The sequence below is a fragment of the Gasterosteus aculeatus genome, chromosome 17 (genome assembly GCF_964276395.1).
Source record: "Gasterosteus aculeatus chromosome 17, fGasAcu3.hap1.1, whole genome shotgun sequence".
Classification (NCBI taxonomy): domain Eukaryota; kingdom Metazoa; phylum Chordata; class Actinopteri; order Perciformes; family Gasterosteidae; genus Gasterosteus; species Gasterosteus aculeatus.
Window position 1 is genome coordinate 2,121,898 of NC_135705.1, and position 14,251 is coordinate 2,136,148.

Here is a 14,251-nt window from a genome sequence, read left to right on the forward strand (position 1 = left end):
AGCGACTCGCCTCGATGCGCGCGTGAGAGAATCTCCACATCGACTCGCTGAGAAGACTCACTCCGCCTCCGACTCGGGATGGACTTCTAATCAACACACAAAGAGCACAAAAGTTAGTTTTCATCCCACCGGAAACAGTTTGTAGAGGAGAAGAAGAAGAAGAAGAAGAGCCGTTTGGTCGCCTTTGATCGTGGATCCGCACGTGATCGCCGGGAGGAGACGCGGCCCGATGCAGGCAGGTGATGGAGGTCAGCGGGGTCAAAGGTGAGGAGCTAGATGAGAAGGTGCAGACGATGGGATTAAAACGAGACGCGTCTCTGTTTGTGTGAGAGAAGAAGAAGGAAGTATTTCCTCTAATACTTCACTGTACCACTTTTAAAGGTACTGGTTCACTTTTGTGTTTGTTACACAACTGAAAGCAATATTTAGGTGAAAACATTGACACATTCTCTATTATATAAGAAACCTTTCTTATGTTGGCCTTCCTGCATGGAACGGTAATTATAATCTGTCAATGTGGAGTTATTAATATAGGACTGAACTGATGTGGGACTGAATGAAACACATGATTTAGTCAAATGAAGATTAAGTGTTCAGCGTAACACCTCCTGAAACATCTGTATTTTAAGCAGCTAAATGCCTCTTTGTGTTGTAACAGTGTGAAAAGTTTGTCCATAATAACTTATTTGATCATTTAGACGGGAAACAGGAAACAAAAATTAAATAGAAGCTTAAAGAGGCAAATAATACATTTAGAATTATTGTTCGGAATATACAAATGTGGATTGGCTTGGGTTTGACAATAAACAGGAAAGTCTCTTCATTAGTATTTGAACCCTGGCGTTGTGATGTTGAGGTGAAGTCACAACAAGAGCCACCTGATCTCATGAGGAATGCGGTTCTGCTGCGTTGTTCTGTCGCTGTGACCTTCGGCTGCTCCGGGGAGGCGTGTGTGTGTGTGTGTGTGTGTGTGTGTGATTGAGTCAAAATGTATCCACGGTCTGTGTGTTATGAGAAACGTGTAACCCGGGGCAACCGTGTTTTCTGATAGCATAAAACTTCAGGTTCATCTGAAGAACTTCTTCTCTTCGCTCTGAACTCCGAACACACAGGTTGAGTCCCGAAACTGAGAGATTACACACAGAAGCAGGAGCCTGCAGCCAAACACACCTCGGATTACAAGTGTGTGTGTGTGTGTGTGTGTGTGTGTGTGTGTGTCTGCGCATCCAGGGTGGGATGATTCGTGCTATTGGAAAAATCACTGCAACTCCCAGGAATGAATGAGTCACACGCTTGAACACACATGTTACAGACGCACACAAACACGTACAAACACACACACACACACACACACACACACAAGAACACACAGGTCGCACAGAAGTTCCACGTGTGCCGGATCTACGTGTGTGCCTTATTTTACATCTAGTGATGCACGTGAATAAGATGAAGGTATCTTCTGTCTCTCTTGGCCTCCACCTCTCTGTGAACGATGCTTTATGAAAAATGCACGTCGAAGCGAAGAGGCGTTGCACAATGTGAATGTTCTCACTTCAGGGCGGGTCGTGTTCCTCGTCAGGAACAAACCACGAGCTAACATTCTCCCATCTGCTCGTTAAAGTCACTGACTGAATGTAAGTGGTGTGATGGCGTCACGCGGGGGACAACCGATCGATGGTGGACGAAAGATAATGAATGACAAGAGGATTGTGAGGCCAGTGGCTTTGTGTACTCGTATCACATGGAGACATAATAGTGAAAACCTGACGTGAAGCTTGCAGGTGAAATAGTCGCGCGGTTTTGCTCGTGCAGGGACCAACACCCGCCACCAGGGGGAGCGCTGCACAAATCTGAAGTGAATTCAACATGTGTGGCTTGTTAGAGAGATACAGCCGCTTAAAGTCCCCGAATTAAGAAATAATACATGTGCACTGAGGATTTATGTGTTGTGTGTGGTTTTAATTTTCCCTTCACAGCATTTATTTGAAAACAATTGTTTTTTTATTTGAACACAGATCGCTTTTTGTGAGAGCTGTGGCGTTTACAGGGAGCACTTAATCATCGTCTTTCCTCCCCTTCTTCCTTCCTTCCTTCCTTCCTTCATCTCGGTTTATTTCCTTCTTTCAGGTCGAAGCTGCAGAAGAAAACTTCCACCTTCTCTCTTCTCTCTCCTGACAGCTGGTCCCTCAAAGGGGTAAGAACATTTATTCTCAGCTTTGCAGAGGACTCTTAATTAAGACATCATCTACCTCAAGGTGACTCCATAATATCATGTTTATCGATAATTAAGGATGATTATGGATCCAGTATCACATACAAAATGGAGAGAATAATGTTTTTAAATATTTTATTTGTGTTTCCTAGTGGTGTAAGAAGTACTCAAATACAAATACTCAGTTAGAAGAAGCATTGCATTCAAACTTTAACTTAAATAAGAAAAGTATTACCATCGCAAAACTAAAAGGAGTATCGATTAGCTCCAAACACCTCGGCTTCAGTCAAACAACCTGCGTGTACCTGCACTGACCCCTGACCCCTGACCCGCCAAGGTCAACTGTTGCATCTCCATCAGAAGATCAGAAGATTTAATGCAAAGGACATTTCTGGACTAAAGGCCAACATCAACGTCTCCTTCTCCTAAAACCTTTAAAAACTCTAGTCTTATTGTAAGAAACATTCCTTTAACCAACACAATATATTTCGTATCTTTCTCTGCATGATTTTTATGAAACGAGTTGGTGTCCTTTGTGTGTCCCTGTCTCTGCTGCCGGTGTCTCCGCGTCTCCTGTCGCTCCTAATTATAGGAGGCCTTGTTTTCTTCCCCGACGACCGTCACTTCCTGTTTGTCCAATGGGAACTGACTGGACACACACACACACACACACACACACACACACACACACACACACACACATTGTGAGCGGTTCCTGTTCCTCAGGCTGTAGATCCACTCACAGGAGCTGAGGAGGTTCATATTGTGACTGAGGAGCTGGAGGAGGAGAAGGGACAGAGGAGGTTTTAAAGGTGGAGAAAAGAGGGAAGCAGAAGTAGAAGCGACTACACTGGAGGAGGAAGAGAGGGAGAAGCGTGAAGGTCAGGAAGAAAATAAGGAGGAGAAGAGGGCAAAAATGTGATTCCCAAGAAGACTGAAACGAGGAGAGAACAGAATGGAAAGGAGGAGAAGCGAACGCCGACGCTGAAGGAGAAGAGGAGATCGGAGGAAGAGAGACTTCATCGACACTCGGCTGTGTTTGAGGAGCAGGTCCCTCCTTCATGATGGGCTGCTGTCTGTTTGTTTACTATCGGGTGAGTGTGTGAGGGATCCCAGAATGCGTCCCTGTGAGGGACGGACGAGGCTTCAGGCCTCGGGTCCATGTCGTTAGTGACGATCCACCGTCACGAGCTTCATGCTGCAATTCTGTGCGCTTTTCTGTTGGTTTGTGGTTTTATTCTTTCATGTAGACGGATTTATTTCTAATATTTATTCAAATGAACATGGCGACCACAATAAATGAGACTCATACAATCGTGGACTTTTATTTCACGACATGAGAGCAAAGTAAACTCATACTACTTCAGTCAGACTATTAAAATGAATAAATACTTTGTTATTAGGCTGCGACGCATTAATATCTTCATATGTGAGAGTTAAAGATGCTGGCAGGTGATTTTTTTAAATATTTCTTCATGCTACGCTAAGCTAGCTGTCTGCTGGTTTGACACTCAACGTATGTCAACGGTAATATTTAACACATATTTAAGTTCTAGCCGTGTGAGACCTGTTTCAGCCAGTTGACAGGTGCCGTGGTGTTTAGAAGAATGACCTTATATGGGCTGGAGGAACAGACTCCTCCCCTCTGCCTGGTTTCTATAGCGACGGTGTGTTAAAGGTACAGCCTGCCAGGTTATACAACGTCCGGCCAACAACAAAATCCCAACACAATACCGAACAAACAGCAGACTTCCTGCTATTGTTGCCCTCCGCCACTGATCCCAACATCCTCGTCTCCTCGGCACGTCGGCCCCTCTCCTTGGCACCTCCTTCTCCTCTCCTCGTCTCCTGTCCCTGTCACTTCCACCTCTTTTTGTCTCCACCCATCGCTTCTCATCTCATCACACCGTCACCTTCTCCTCCTCTTATTATCTTCTTTTTCCTCCTCTCCTCAGCTACTCCCATTGTCTCCTCCACCTCTTCTCTGCTTGTCTCCTCCCTACCCCTCCTCTCTCCTCTCTCCTCTCAATGTATCCTCCCCTCTACTTGTCTCCTCTGCCCTCTTTCCTTTTATCTCTCACTCATCCCTATAAAGGTCTACTGTCTTACTGTGTTCCTTTACTGTTTCCTTATTTCCTCTCCTCCACGTCCTCCTTGTCCCTCCTCCTCCTCCTCCTCCTCCTCCTCCTCCTCCTCCTAACCACTTAGCTGTTTGACCCCAGTCACTCTTCCACTCTTTCTTATTAAGTGTTTTTATGTTTTTCTTCCTGTTTTTGTTGTCATGGCGCCCGAAGGACCTGTTTTGTTCGGACCAGCAGGGGTTGCCATAGTTACCACAGAGGTCACCTGATGGGACTGCTGTTTAAGCCACCAGGATCAAACAGTACAAGTATCCAGCGATCCACAATATAGAAATCAATGTGAAAAAATTGTATATTATGTATACTTTTTAAAAACCTTCATATTCATATTTATAAAAATAATTAATTAAATTTAAATAAGTTGTAAAATACATTTGATGTAAAATAGCACAGTAGAGTTTTCATACTTTTGCAAAACTGTTATAATTTTGCAAAATGTATTTTAAGAATATGAACTGATTTGATCTAGATCCATGCTTCCTACTAACACAACATGTGTGTGTGTGTGTGTTGTGTGTGTTGCAGAAGAAGAGGAAGCAGGCCAGCAGGGATGCAGACTCTCTCAGCCTCTGCAGTCTTGACATCAACGTAAGTTCAGCTCCTCCAGCCGGACGTTGTGTCTCGGTGTTTCTGCTGCACGTCGAGCTTTAAACCCTCATATCCTCTTCTGACTGAAAGCTGTGGAGAAGCTGCTTATGTTCTGTGTTGCTCTTTATGTGAACCCTTGAGGTCTGACGGTGTGAACGTCTCTCCTCGTGAGACATTAGCTTTCTGAATAGTTTGAAACCTGCTTTATTTACATCAGAAAAATACTAATAAATACTAATAATGCAGCTTGCGTTCTTGCAAAATTATAAAATCAATTTTTCAATAATATGGAAGATATTTTGATCATATTTACAACTTCATATTGATTCAAAATATTTGATGACATGAAAAATATATATCTTATACACATCAAATAGATACATATATATATAGTATAATGTGTATATATCTTATTTTTCACTACGGAGTTAATATTTCACATCATAATATCTGAACTCCTTAATTGTGGGGGTCTCATAAAATAAATAAATAAATTGTATTGGTTTTACTTACTTAAGAAATTAACATTCATATCTTAAATCTCTGCATATAAAGGACCCAATTAGTTACAGCCAGTATTTCTCTTTCGTATCAGCGTGTCTTGATTATTGTGCATTCGGACCCTCGGGGGGCCTCCACCCTCACCTTGGGCCCCGCCTCATGTAATTTTAGCCCTCTGCTGGCGGCTCGGGCGTCTCCTCTAACACAGGATGTCCACTCAGCTCCATGCCGGGTGACGAGCACGCCGGCGTCCTAATAACTTAACCTGGAATAAAAGAGCGCATTGTTTCTCCGTCGTTACTCCCCAGTGAGTCACACGTTGCGCCGCCGCTTGGGCTGATGCAGAGGTCAAAGGTCGCAACAGGGGCTTCATGTTGCACACTGGAGATGAATCAGACCAAAGGTTAAGATGTATCTCTCATTTCTAGTGAAGTCACAAAAAGTTTGGGGGTAAGAATTAAGTAATTATGTACAATATTTTATGATGCCTGATATTCTTAAAATTCTTAAAATTATATTAATTATATTCTTATATATTTGTTTAGTAAAACCTTAACAATGAATATGTAATTGAATATAGACATTTTTTTTCAACAAAATGTGAACATGATATATATTGATTGTTACATTTTAATGAATGTCTCCAGATGAATTAGTTTACATTTGTTATTTAGAGTTGTCCACAATCTGTTTTTTATCAGATTCTTTGTCGGAAATTATAGGAAACAACTGGAACCGATCTGTTGGCATGGTAGTAACGAATAAAACCAACATGTACATGTAATACTGAAACTTTAGGAAGGGAATCAGAAGCACAGTTAACTAATTTCTTGAAAAATAATCAAATGTCACTCAAACAGGAGGAAATTTGTGTTGGGACGATTTTCAGTGGTGGATGAATCCACATTTGCTGCACTAGTGAGAGTTGTGGCAGCAGGACGGTGTGTGTGTGTGTGTGTGTGTGTGTGTGTGTGTGTGTGTGTGTGTGTGTGTGTGTGTGCGCGCTCATGGGCATGAAGGAAAATGTCACCCGGTTCAGCACTGATGTGCTTTCAATAGTTTCTGGATAACAAAGGAGCTCTTTGGCTCGGAGGAAGAAGACGTCACAATGAGGGACATTGTTGTTTGTTTCATCTCCTCAGGGGATTAGTTTAAATGAAGAAATCATAGAGAATCTCACCCATAACTAGACATGTATCGGTGTCAGCTGTGAGGGAAAAGGGAGCAAAGGAAAGGAACGGAAGGAAGTGAGTGTGTGAGGGAGGGAGGGAGGGGGGGAGAGCGTTCATTTTCAGCAGGAGGGGGGCGAGTGAACATCAGTGCAACATCTGTGGAGAAGTGTTAGGAGCAAACTCTTACCGGACTGTGGACACGGAGCCTCGCCGCCTCCCCAGACCTTCTCTTGGTGCTCCGAGTGGACCTTCTACCAGAGAGTCACCAGCCTTAGAGTCTGGGGGGGGTCCGGACCCCCATCTGGGCTTGGCGGTGAGCAGTATGGTGCTGGGGCAAAGGCCCTTCTTCCTGCTGGTACACCAGTTTAAGTCTGGATGCTCTGTGGAGGTCATCAAGGGGAACAGCGGCCATATGGGGAAACGGGTGGAGGTAAGATGGAGGAAGTTCATGTATCCGTAGTGTTTAGGTTGTGCTGTGTATTTCCTGCTCAGAGTGTTTCTTTGATTTAATTCATTTTCTGAAGGATTTCTAAATATTTTTGGAAGTCTGTTTCCTTTAATGCGCGAGGTCCGGCCCCAAACGTCTGCTTTCAGACAAACACACATCGTGGTCGGTGGAATTCACCGTGCGGTGGCGTTCAGTAAAACACGTTGTCCCTCATTGGAGGACCTTCATAGGAACCTTTATGAGCGCAGAAGGACACGATGGACTTTGTGGCAACAACATCTCGGATGTAAAAACAGATTCAGCCGAAGGCCTCGGCTCAGTCTGACATTGTTTCCTCCGAGCGGTGAAGTGGCGTCCCGCTCGGACCCGAGAGAGGACCTTGTCTCAATGGTCGTCATGTGTCCTTTCAGCTCCGTTCATCTCAAGCAGGCCTGCACTAAGTGCTTTTTCAGACAAACAAAAAAAAGCCCCAAATGCAATAAAACAGTTTGAGTTATTGTGACGTCTGTGAAGCGTTTGACTAAAGCAGAAACATCAGATCTGTGAGGAGCGATGAAGGGTAAATGGATGGATAGATAGATGGATGGATGGATGGATGGATGGATGGATGGATGGATGGATGGATGGATAGATGGATGGATGAATGGATGAATAGATGGATAGATAGATGGATGGATCGATGGATGGATGGATGGATAGATGGATGGATGAATAGATGGATAGATGGATGGATGGATGGGTGGCTAGATAGATAGATAGATAGATGTATGGATGGATGGATAGATGGATGAATAGATGGATAGATGGATGGATGGATGGATAGATGGATGAATAGATGGATGGATGGATGAATAGATGGATGGATGGATAGATGGATAGATGGATGGATGGATGGATAGATGGATGGATGAATAGATGGATAGATGGATGGATGGATGGGTGGCTAGATAGATAGATAGATAGATAGATAGATGGATGGATGGATGAATAGACGGATGGATGGATAGATGGATAGATGGATGGATGGATGAATAGATGGATGGATGAATAGATGGATAGATGGATAGATGGATGGATGGATGGGTGGCTAGATAGATAGATAGATAGATGGATGGATGAATAGATGGATGGATAGATGGATGGATGGATGGATGGATGGATAGATGGATGGATGGATGGATGGATGGATAGGCTAATTGATAAACCTGTTACCCATTAAATGCTTTTCAAAGTAAACTTGGGAAGTCCGGTAGTTTCAGTCCCCCTGACAATCTGACAATCCGGCGTTGTTTTGTGTAACAATGACACAACAACATGGATAAGAAAAAAGGATCCGTCTTTTCTACGTTAGTTTGGGAGCAGTATTGTAGGACACACACACACACACACGCACACACACACACACACACACACACTGCTGTAGACGCGCTGTTGTCGGATCATCAGTCCACTAAATTGATCTCTGTCAGAATAAATCAGCCGAAGCTCCGTCGCACACAGGAAACACAGTAAACATGTCCAATGGAAAATAATCTGTTATAAAGCAAATGCACATAATTAATAATTTACCAAACAAAGGTAAAAGGTAAATGTAAATCTTTAATAAATACAGCATCTGTCTTAATGTACGTGGATGGGGTGCTTATGTTTTAATTTATATTATTACATACTTTTACGGTCTCAACTAAATACGTCGTTCTCGTCTTCACATTGCAAGATACATTTTTATTTGTGGGAAGAACGTCGTTAGATGTGTAGTAGAAAAGTAGAAAATTGACTGGAAAAAACAAAAGCCAGGAGAGGCCGATTAATTCGCGGTCCACTGGTTCCTGGGTGGGTCGATGGAACAGAGTTTGATGGTTTATGTTATTCAGTAGGTCAGCTGACTGTACACACACACACACACACACACACACACACATTGATTTATTCTCTGAATCCAGGACAATCAGCCTGGTGGCATTTTCCTGATTTCGTTTCCCCTAATAGCACGGGTGTGTGTGTGTGCGTGTGTGTGCGTGCGTGTGTGTGTGTGTGCGTGTGTGTGTGTGTGTGTCACCGAGGGAAGGACCTTTGAGTCACGCTATTGTTTAACCTGCAGTACAATAATATTACTCTCAGAGTGGACAAGTTGTTCCACAACAGATCTCTAAAACAACCGCTGAGCTTGTAGGAGAATAAGATCCTCTCAACATGTGACACAAAGCCATTCCAGACAAATACAATGAAAACATCAGCGGCTTTTCTCCCCCTATGTCTTCCTCACGAGCCTCCTGTTGCTCGCCGTCGCCTCTTTGCAATGCGTTTGTGTCGATCTTAACGCTCTGTGGTGAAGTCAGAGACACTCTTCAAAGAATGGCATCGCTTCTTCTGGACGTGGTCTGACTCTGGCTCTCTCTCCTCCCAGGAGCCCGGCACCAAGCGCAGTAAGCTGGTGTCCAGGGTGACGTCGCTGGCCAACCTGCTGCCGCCCGTCAAGGCCGCGCCGCTGAAGAGGATCGGCCAGACGCTGCAGGTGAGCCGCGGTGATGATGTCCGCCAACAGGTTATGGTTGGGACCTCTGCTTTCAGTGATTTCACCACCCGTTGCTATGGCGACAGAGGTGCATCTTGGGAGTCGTAGTTAACCTCTCACCTGGAGGTTTTATCCCCACAGACCCAGATATACAGAAACACACTTTTTTAACCGTTTCCTGCCATTCAAAGCTGTAAAAGTATGAGTCGTACAATATTGTCCCAGGAAAAAACTAATTTTACATTATTTAACGAAGTATAAATGGTGGATTAAATCATTAAAGCACGAGGTGGCCAAATGATCTTTTATTATTTATCATAGTGTGTTGTATTATTTAGCCATCTCTGTGTCTCTGCAGCGCTCCATCAGTTTCCGTAATGAGAGTCAGATGGAGAGAGAGGCTCCTCCTCCTGCCTCCTCCTCCTCCTCCTCCTCTTCCAGAATGAAGAGGCGCGTTATCTCGGCAACTCTCTCCAACCCGTCCTCCTCCATGACTGCGGCGCGGGTTGCCACGGCGACGGCCCCGGCCTCCAAGCGGCGCGACAGCAAGCTCTGGAGCGAGACGTTCGACGTCCGACTGGGAGCGACTCAGCCTCTGAGCCCCAAAGAGATAAAACGACAAGAGGTGGGGTTAAAGTTACAAAACAACAACTAGTTTTTAAGAAAATTACGAGCAGAAACAAAGTATTTCTTTGAGAGGTTTGCTCACTCATCCGTCTCCTAACACCTTGTGTCAAACTCTCTCACCCTGCAGGCTATATTTGAGTTGGCTCAGGGCGAGCAGGACCTGGTGGAGGACCTCAGGTTGGCCAAAAAGGTAAATAAAAACCCTTAGATTTCCCTGAGAAACCGCCTTTCCTCCTGTATTTCTTCTAAAGTGAGTATACTGGTGTGTGTGTGTGTGTGTGTGTGTGTGTGTGGTGCAGGCCTACCATGACCCGATGCTGAAGCTGTCAATCATGACGGAGCAGGAGCTGAACCAGATCTTTGGCACTCTGGACTCGCTGATACCCCTGCATGAAGGTAAGAGGCTCCGCTCCATCGCGTGGAACCTGACCTTTGACCTTTGCATTCATCTGACATCTTCACCCGTTGGTCTCACTCCTAAACGAGCACCGTCATCACTCAGACCTCCAAATATCTACACATTATTTTTAACACAGAAACCAGTTGTATGAATATGATCTTCTTATTAACATTTAACTACAAAGTAGTTTTTTGCATTGAATCATACTGGGACGTTTGCTGAAACTGACTGGCTGGCCCTACCAAAAAAAGAAAAGATGTTGTGATTTGGCGGATGGAATACTGACTTATTCAGTTCCTTTTACAGCTGTTGTGTTCAGACAACATTTAAATCAAAGCAAAACATACTAGTATTTCATAAAGTGCTATGGAATTGCATGGTATCGGCTCGTTAACCCGTTAAGTTCAAAAACCCATCGGCCTCCCCTCAGACCTGCTGAGTCACCTGCGGGACGCCAGGAAACCCGACGGCTCCACGGAACACGTGGGACGCATCCTGACCGACTGGGTGAGTGTTTCTCCGCGCACTGAACGTTGTGAGGCCCTCGCCGTCTGCCGCGCGTGACCCGCCGGTGTTTCCTGTGGGGGCTGCAGCTCCCCTGTCTCTCCTGCTACACCTCGTACTGCAGCAACCAGGTGAAGGCCAAGGCCCTGCTGGACCAGAAGAAGCAGGATCGGCGGGTGCAGGACTTCCTGCAGCGCTGCCTCCAGTCGCCCTTCAGCAGGAAGTTGGACCTGTGGAACTTCTTGGACATCCCCCGCAGCCGGCTGGTGAAATACCCGCTGCTGCTGCGGGAGATCCTGAAGCACACGGCCAGCGAGCACCCGGACCGGCAGCACCTGGACCAGGCGGTGGGTGTTCAGGTTCTGTCCATCTTCTGACCCAAAGGTCATGTTATGAAGGTTCAGAAATAACCGGAAGGAGTGTGGGGAGATGGAGAATAAGGGCACACCAGTATTCGGTTGTGTTTTCATTCGAGGGCTCTCTGGTTTCTGCACACGTTCATCCTCCGTTTGCTCTGCAGATGCTGATGGTTCAGAGCGTGGTGGCGGACATCAACAGGCGGACGGGAGAGTCCGAGTGTCAGTACTACAAAGACCGCCTGCTGTACTCGGAGGACGGACAGAGGGACGAGCTCATCGCCCGGTCCAGGACCCTCAGCTGCCACGGAGAACTGAAGAACAACAGAGGCCTCGTCAGTACATTCCTACAGCCTCGTAACACATTCATCATTTTATTTGACTCGTGTGGTGTATTAAGTCCCACAATCCAAACGTCACACATTGTGGTTTGAAACGGTCATTTCTGGGTCTCGCTCTATTTCCAGAAGCTCCACGTCTTCCTCTTCCAGGACGTCCTCGTCATCACCAGGTCCGCTTCGCTGAACGACCAGCCGGTCGGCTACCAGCTGTGCCGCCGGCCGATCCCCATCCGGCAGCTGGACCTGGAGGACCTATCGGACGGAGAGATGAGAGTGGGCGGGTCCATACGAGGGGCCTTCAGCAACAACGAGCGCAGTCAGTAGACCAACGCAGAGGCCTCTCAGTCTCTCGTCATGAACTTTTCTACAGCCAAAATGTACACGTATCTGTGAGCTTCAGTTGGAGAAGGATTTTCATCATCACCATGGTAACCTCCCATGTCTCCCCCTCGCAGCGAAGAACTTTTTCCGTGTTTCGGACCGGACGGGCGGCGCCCTGCAGAGCCACTGCTTCCAGGCCAGCGACGCCTTCAACAAGCAGCAGTGGATCAACTGCATCAGACAGGCCAAAGAGGCCGCGGCGCTGACCGCGGACCAGCCCCCGCAGACGGGACGACGTCCGGAGACGGGCCCGGGGGGACGGCTCGGGCCGCTCGGCGAGATGGGCCCGAGCTTGTGCGCCGTTCTTGGGCTTGAGGGCGAAACGGGGACGCGGGGGGAGACGGAAACAGGGCCGGGTCCTAAAGGAGAGGCCGGAGACGAGGACCTCGGCTCGGGGAGGGGGGGAGACGCCGGAGTGAGCTCGGCGGGTAGGGAGACGGGTTTGGGCGCGCCGATGGAGGGTGAGACGGGGCTGGCGCTCCGTAAGACGGACGGAGGAGGGGGCGCTCTCGGCGGAGCCGCCCACGACGATCCCGCCTCCCCTCTCTCCTCCGCCTCCCCCTGTGCAGAGGAGCAAAAGAGGCAGCTGACGGAGGAGGGGCGGAGCGGCACCGACGAGGTTGTCATGGATACGAGCGAGGTCGTGGACGCCAGGTGCTGATGCTACTCGGGGACTTGATGATGACGTCAACGAGCACATTATTGTAAATGGACCCAATGACTCAAGTTCCGATGATGCAATGAGTGTTTGGTGCGACCCGACTTCACCTCACAGCCCCACCTGGTTCCTCGGGGTGTAAACTTTTCCAGTTGGTCTGAGCCCGGTGTTCATTTATTCATCATGACTGTCACGTATTCATTTAGCTCACGTGTTTTGTGTCTTTGTGTCTTTGTGCGCCATTTGAAGGATCTTCACTATTTAAGAGCAGTCAAAGGGTTCTTTGCTCTCTTGTGATTATCTTAACTTGTTCTGCCTCTCAGAGTGATTTCTAAAAACTTTAATTAACGTCTTAAAATGCGTTGTTGTGTCTGAAAACACTGGAGTAAACTGAGCTGTGCTCCCTGTCCTGATGGATTCTTAAAGTCTCAACAAACGTCTCCGTTTACGTTCGCAGTGGTTTGTATAGCGAGCAAATGTCGATGCACACGTCTCCCAAACATCTCATTTTGAGAAACCTAAATAGTTTTGCATGACTGGAATTCAACACACAGTTCCTGGAGATAGAATACGGCAATTTTAGCATTGCAAAGGCAACAAACAAATTTACAGGAAATTTCTGTTGCAACTTCTGTAGTCGTTGCTCGGAAGCTGCTTCAGTGTTTAGTCAGAGACGCCTGTTGAGGTATGTACTGTATGTAATGAATGTATATATACTTTATCTGTATATAAATGTAGGAACAAAGCCATGCATGTCTGTTTGTTAAATATGTGCTAGCACATTACACATTAGATTTTAGGAAATGAGTATGGTCGGGGTCGTTGAGATGCCGGCAGTTGCTCTTTATTCTGTTGATATTTAGTCGAGGTTCGACGAGTGTCTTGAACACCAAAACATCGATGAATTGCTACAAAGGAAGTCAGGGAGTGAACGTTGTCAGCTGTTGTACAGAATATGTTGCCACGTTATAAAGATTAGGCATTCCTTTTTACATTTTAGAGCAAAAGCCTGGTTTTGTTTTGTTCAATAACTGGGTATTGTGAAAGTAATGTGAAATCCTAACTGTTCTCAGAAAGAAGCTCACACATGAAATAGAAACCAACCTCAACAACCGGCACAGGCTGTTTTGAAAAACAAGGAATTATTATTCACTTTCCAGTCTAGAAATATAAAATAAAGTCATAAAAATGTATTAGAAGAAATCATGGCTGTTAAAGCACAAATGAGGGTCGAACAGGATATGAGGGAGGAACTTAAATACTGTCGCATATACCTGTACTCCGCGAACCAAAAAGAGCCATTTTTCCATTTTCTTTTTGACCCTTGACCTCAGGGGCGGCTTTACTTATACCTAATACCTAATAATAGGTTTGTTGTTTGGGAGGTTACCAACCTACTACAAAATT

The 14,251-nt window shown here is 46.0% G+C and overlaps 1 protein-coding gene across 8 annotated transcripts; it reads left to right on the forward strand.

Moving 5' to 3' along the window:
* The first annotated feature begins 13 nt into the window (after positions 1-13).
* arhgef3 (Rho guanine nucleotide exchange factor (GEF) 3) lies at positions 14-13,593 on the forward strand. Of its 8 annotated transcripts, XM_078092733.1 has the most exons (13): positions 91-264; positions 2,128-2,194; positions 4,879-4,941; positions 9,470-9,577; positions 9,936-10,202; positions 10,332-10,394; positions 10,504-10,600; positions 11,035-11,111; positions 11,198-11,455; positions 11,629-11,799; positions 11,932-12,121; positions 12,261-12,556; positions 12,596-13,593. In XM_078092733.1, exons 1-13 carry the CDS (start codon positions 230-232, stop codon positions 12,845-12,847), a joined length of 1,944 nt encoding a protein of 647 aa, XP_077948859.1. In that variant the 5' UTR covers positions 91-229; the 3' UTR covers positions 12,848-13,593. The 8 variants fall into 8 exon arrangements, with proteins under 8 accessions (XP_040060550.2, XP_040060551.2, XP_077948859.1 ...); XM_040204616.2 differs by having other exon boundaries at positions 14-264; positions 12,261-13,593; XM_040204617.2 differs by having other exon boundaries at positions 25-264; positions 11,956-12,121; positions 12,261-13,593.
* Positions 13,594-14,251: the final 658 nt, after the last annotated feature.

Coding starts and splice junctions, on each gene's coding strand:
- arhgef3 (XM_040204616.2), top strand. CDS start 230: ATGCAGGCAGGTGATGGAGGTCAGCGGGGTCAAAG. Junction 11,456..11,628: donor GGCAGCACCTGGACCAGGCG/GTGGGTGTTCAG, acceptor TTTGCTCTGCAG/ATGCTGATGGTTCAGAGCGT. Junction 12,122..12,260: donor CTTCAGCAACAACGAGCGCA/GTCAGTAGACCA, acceptor TCCCCCTCGCAG/CGAAGAACTTTTTCCGTGTT.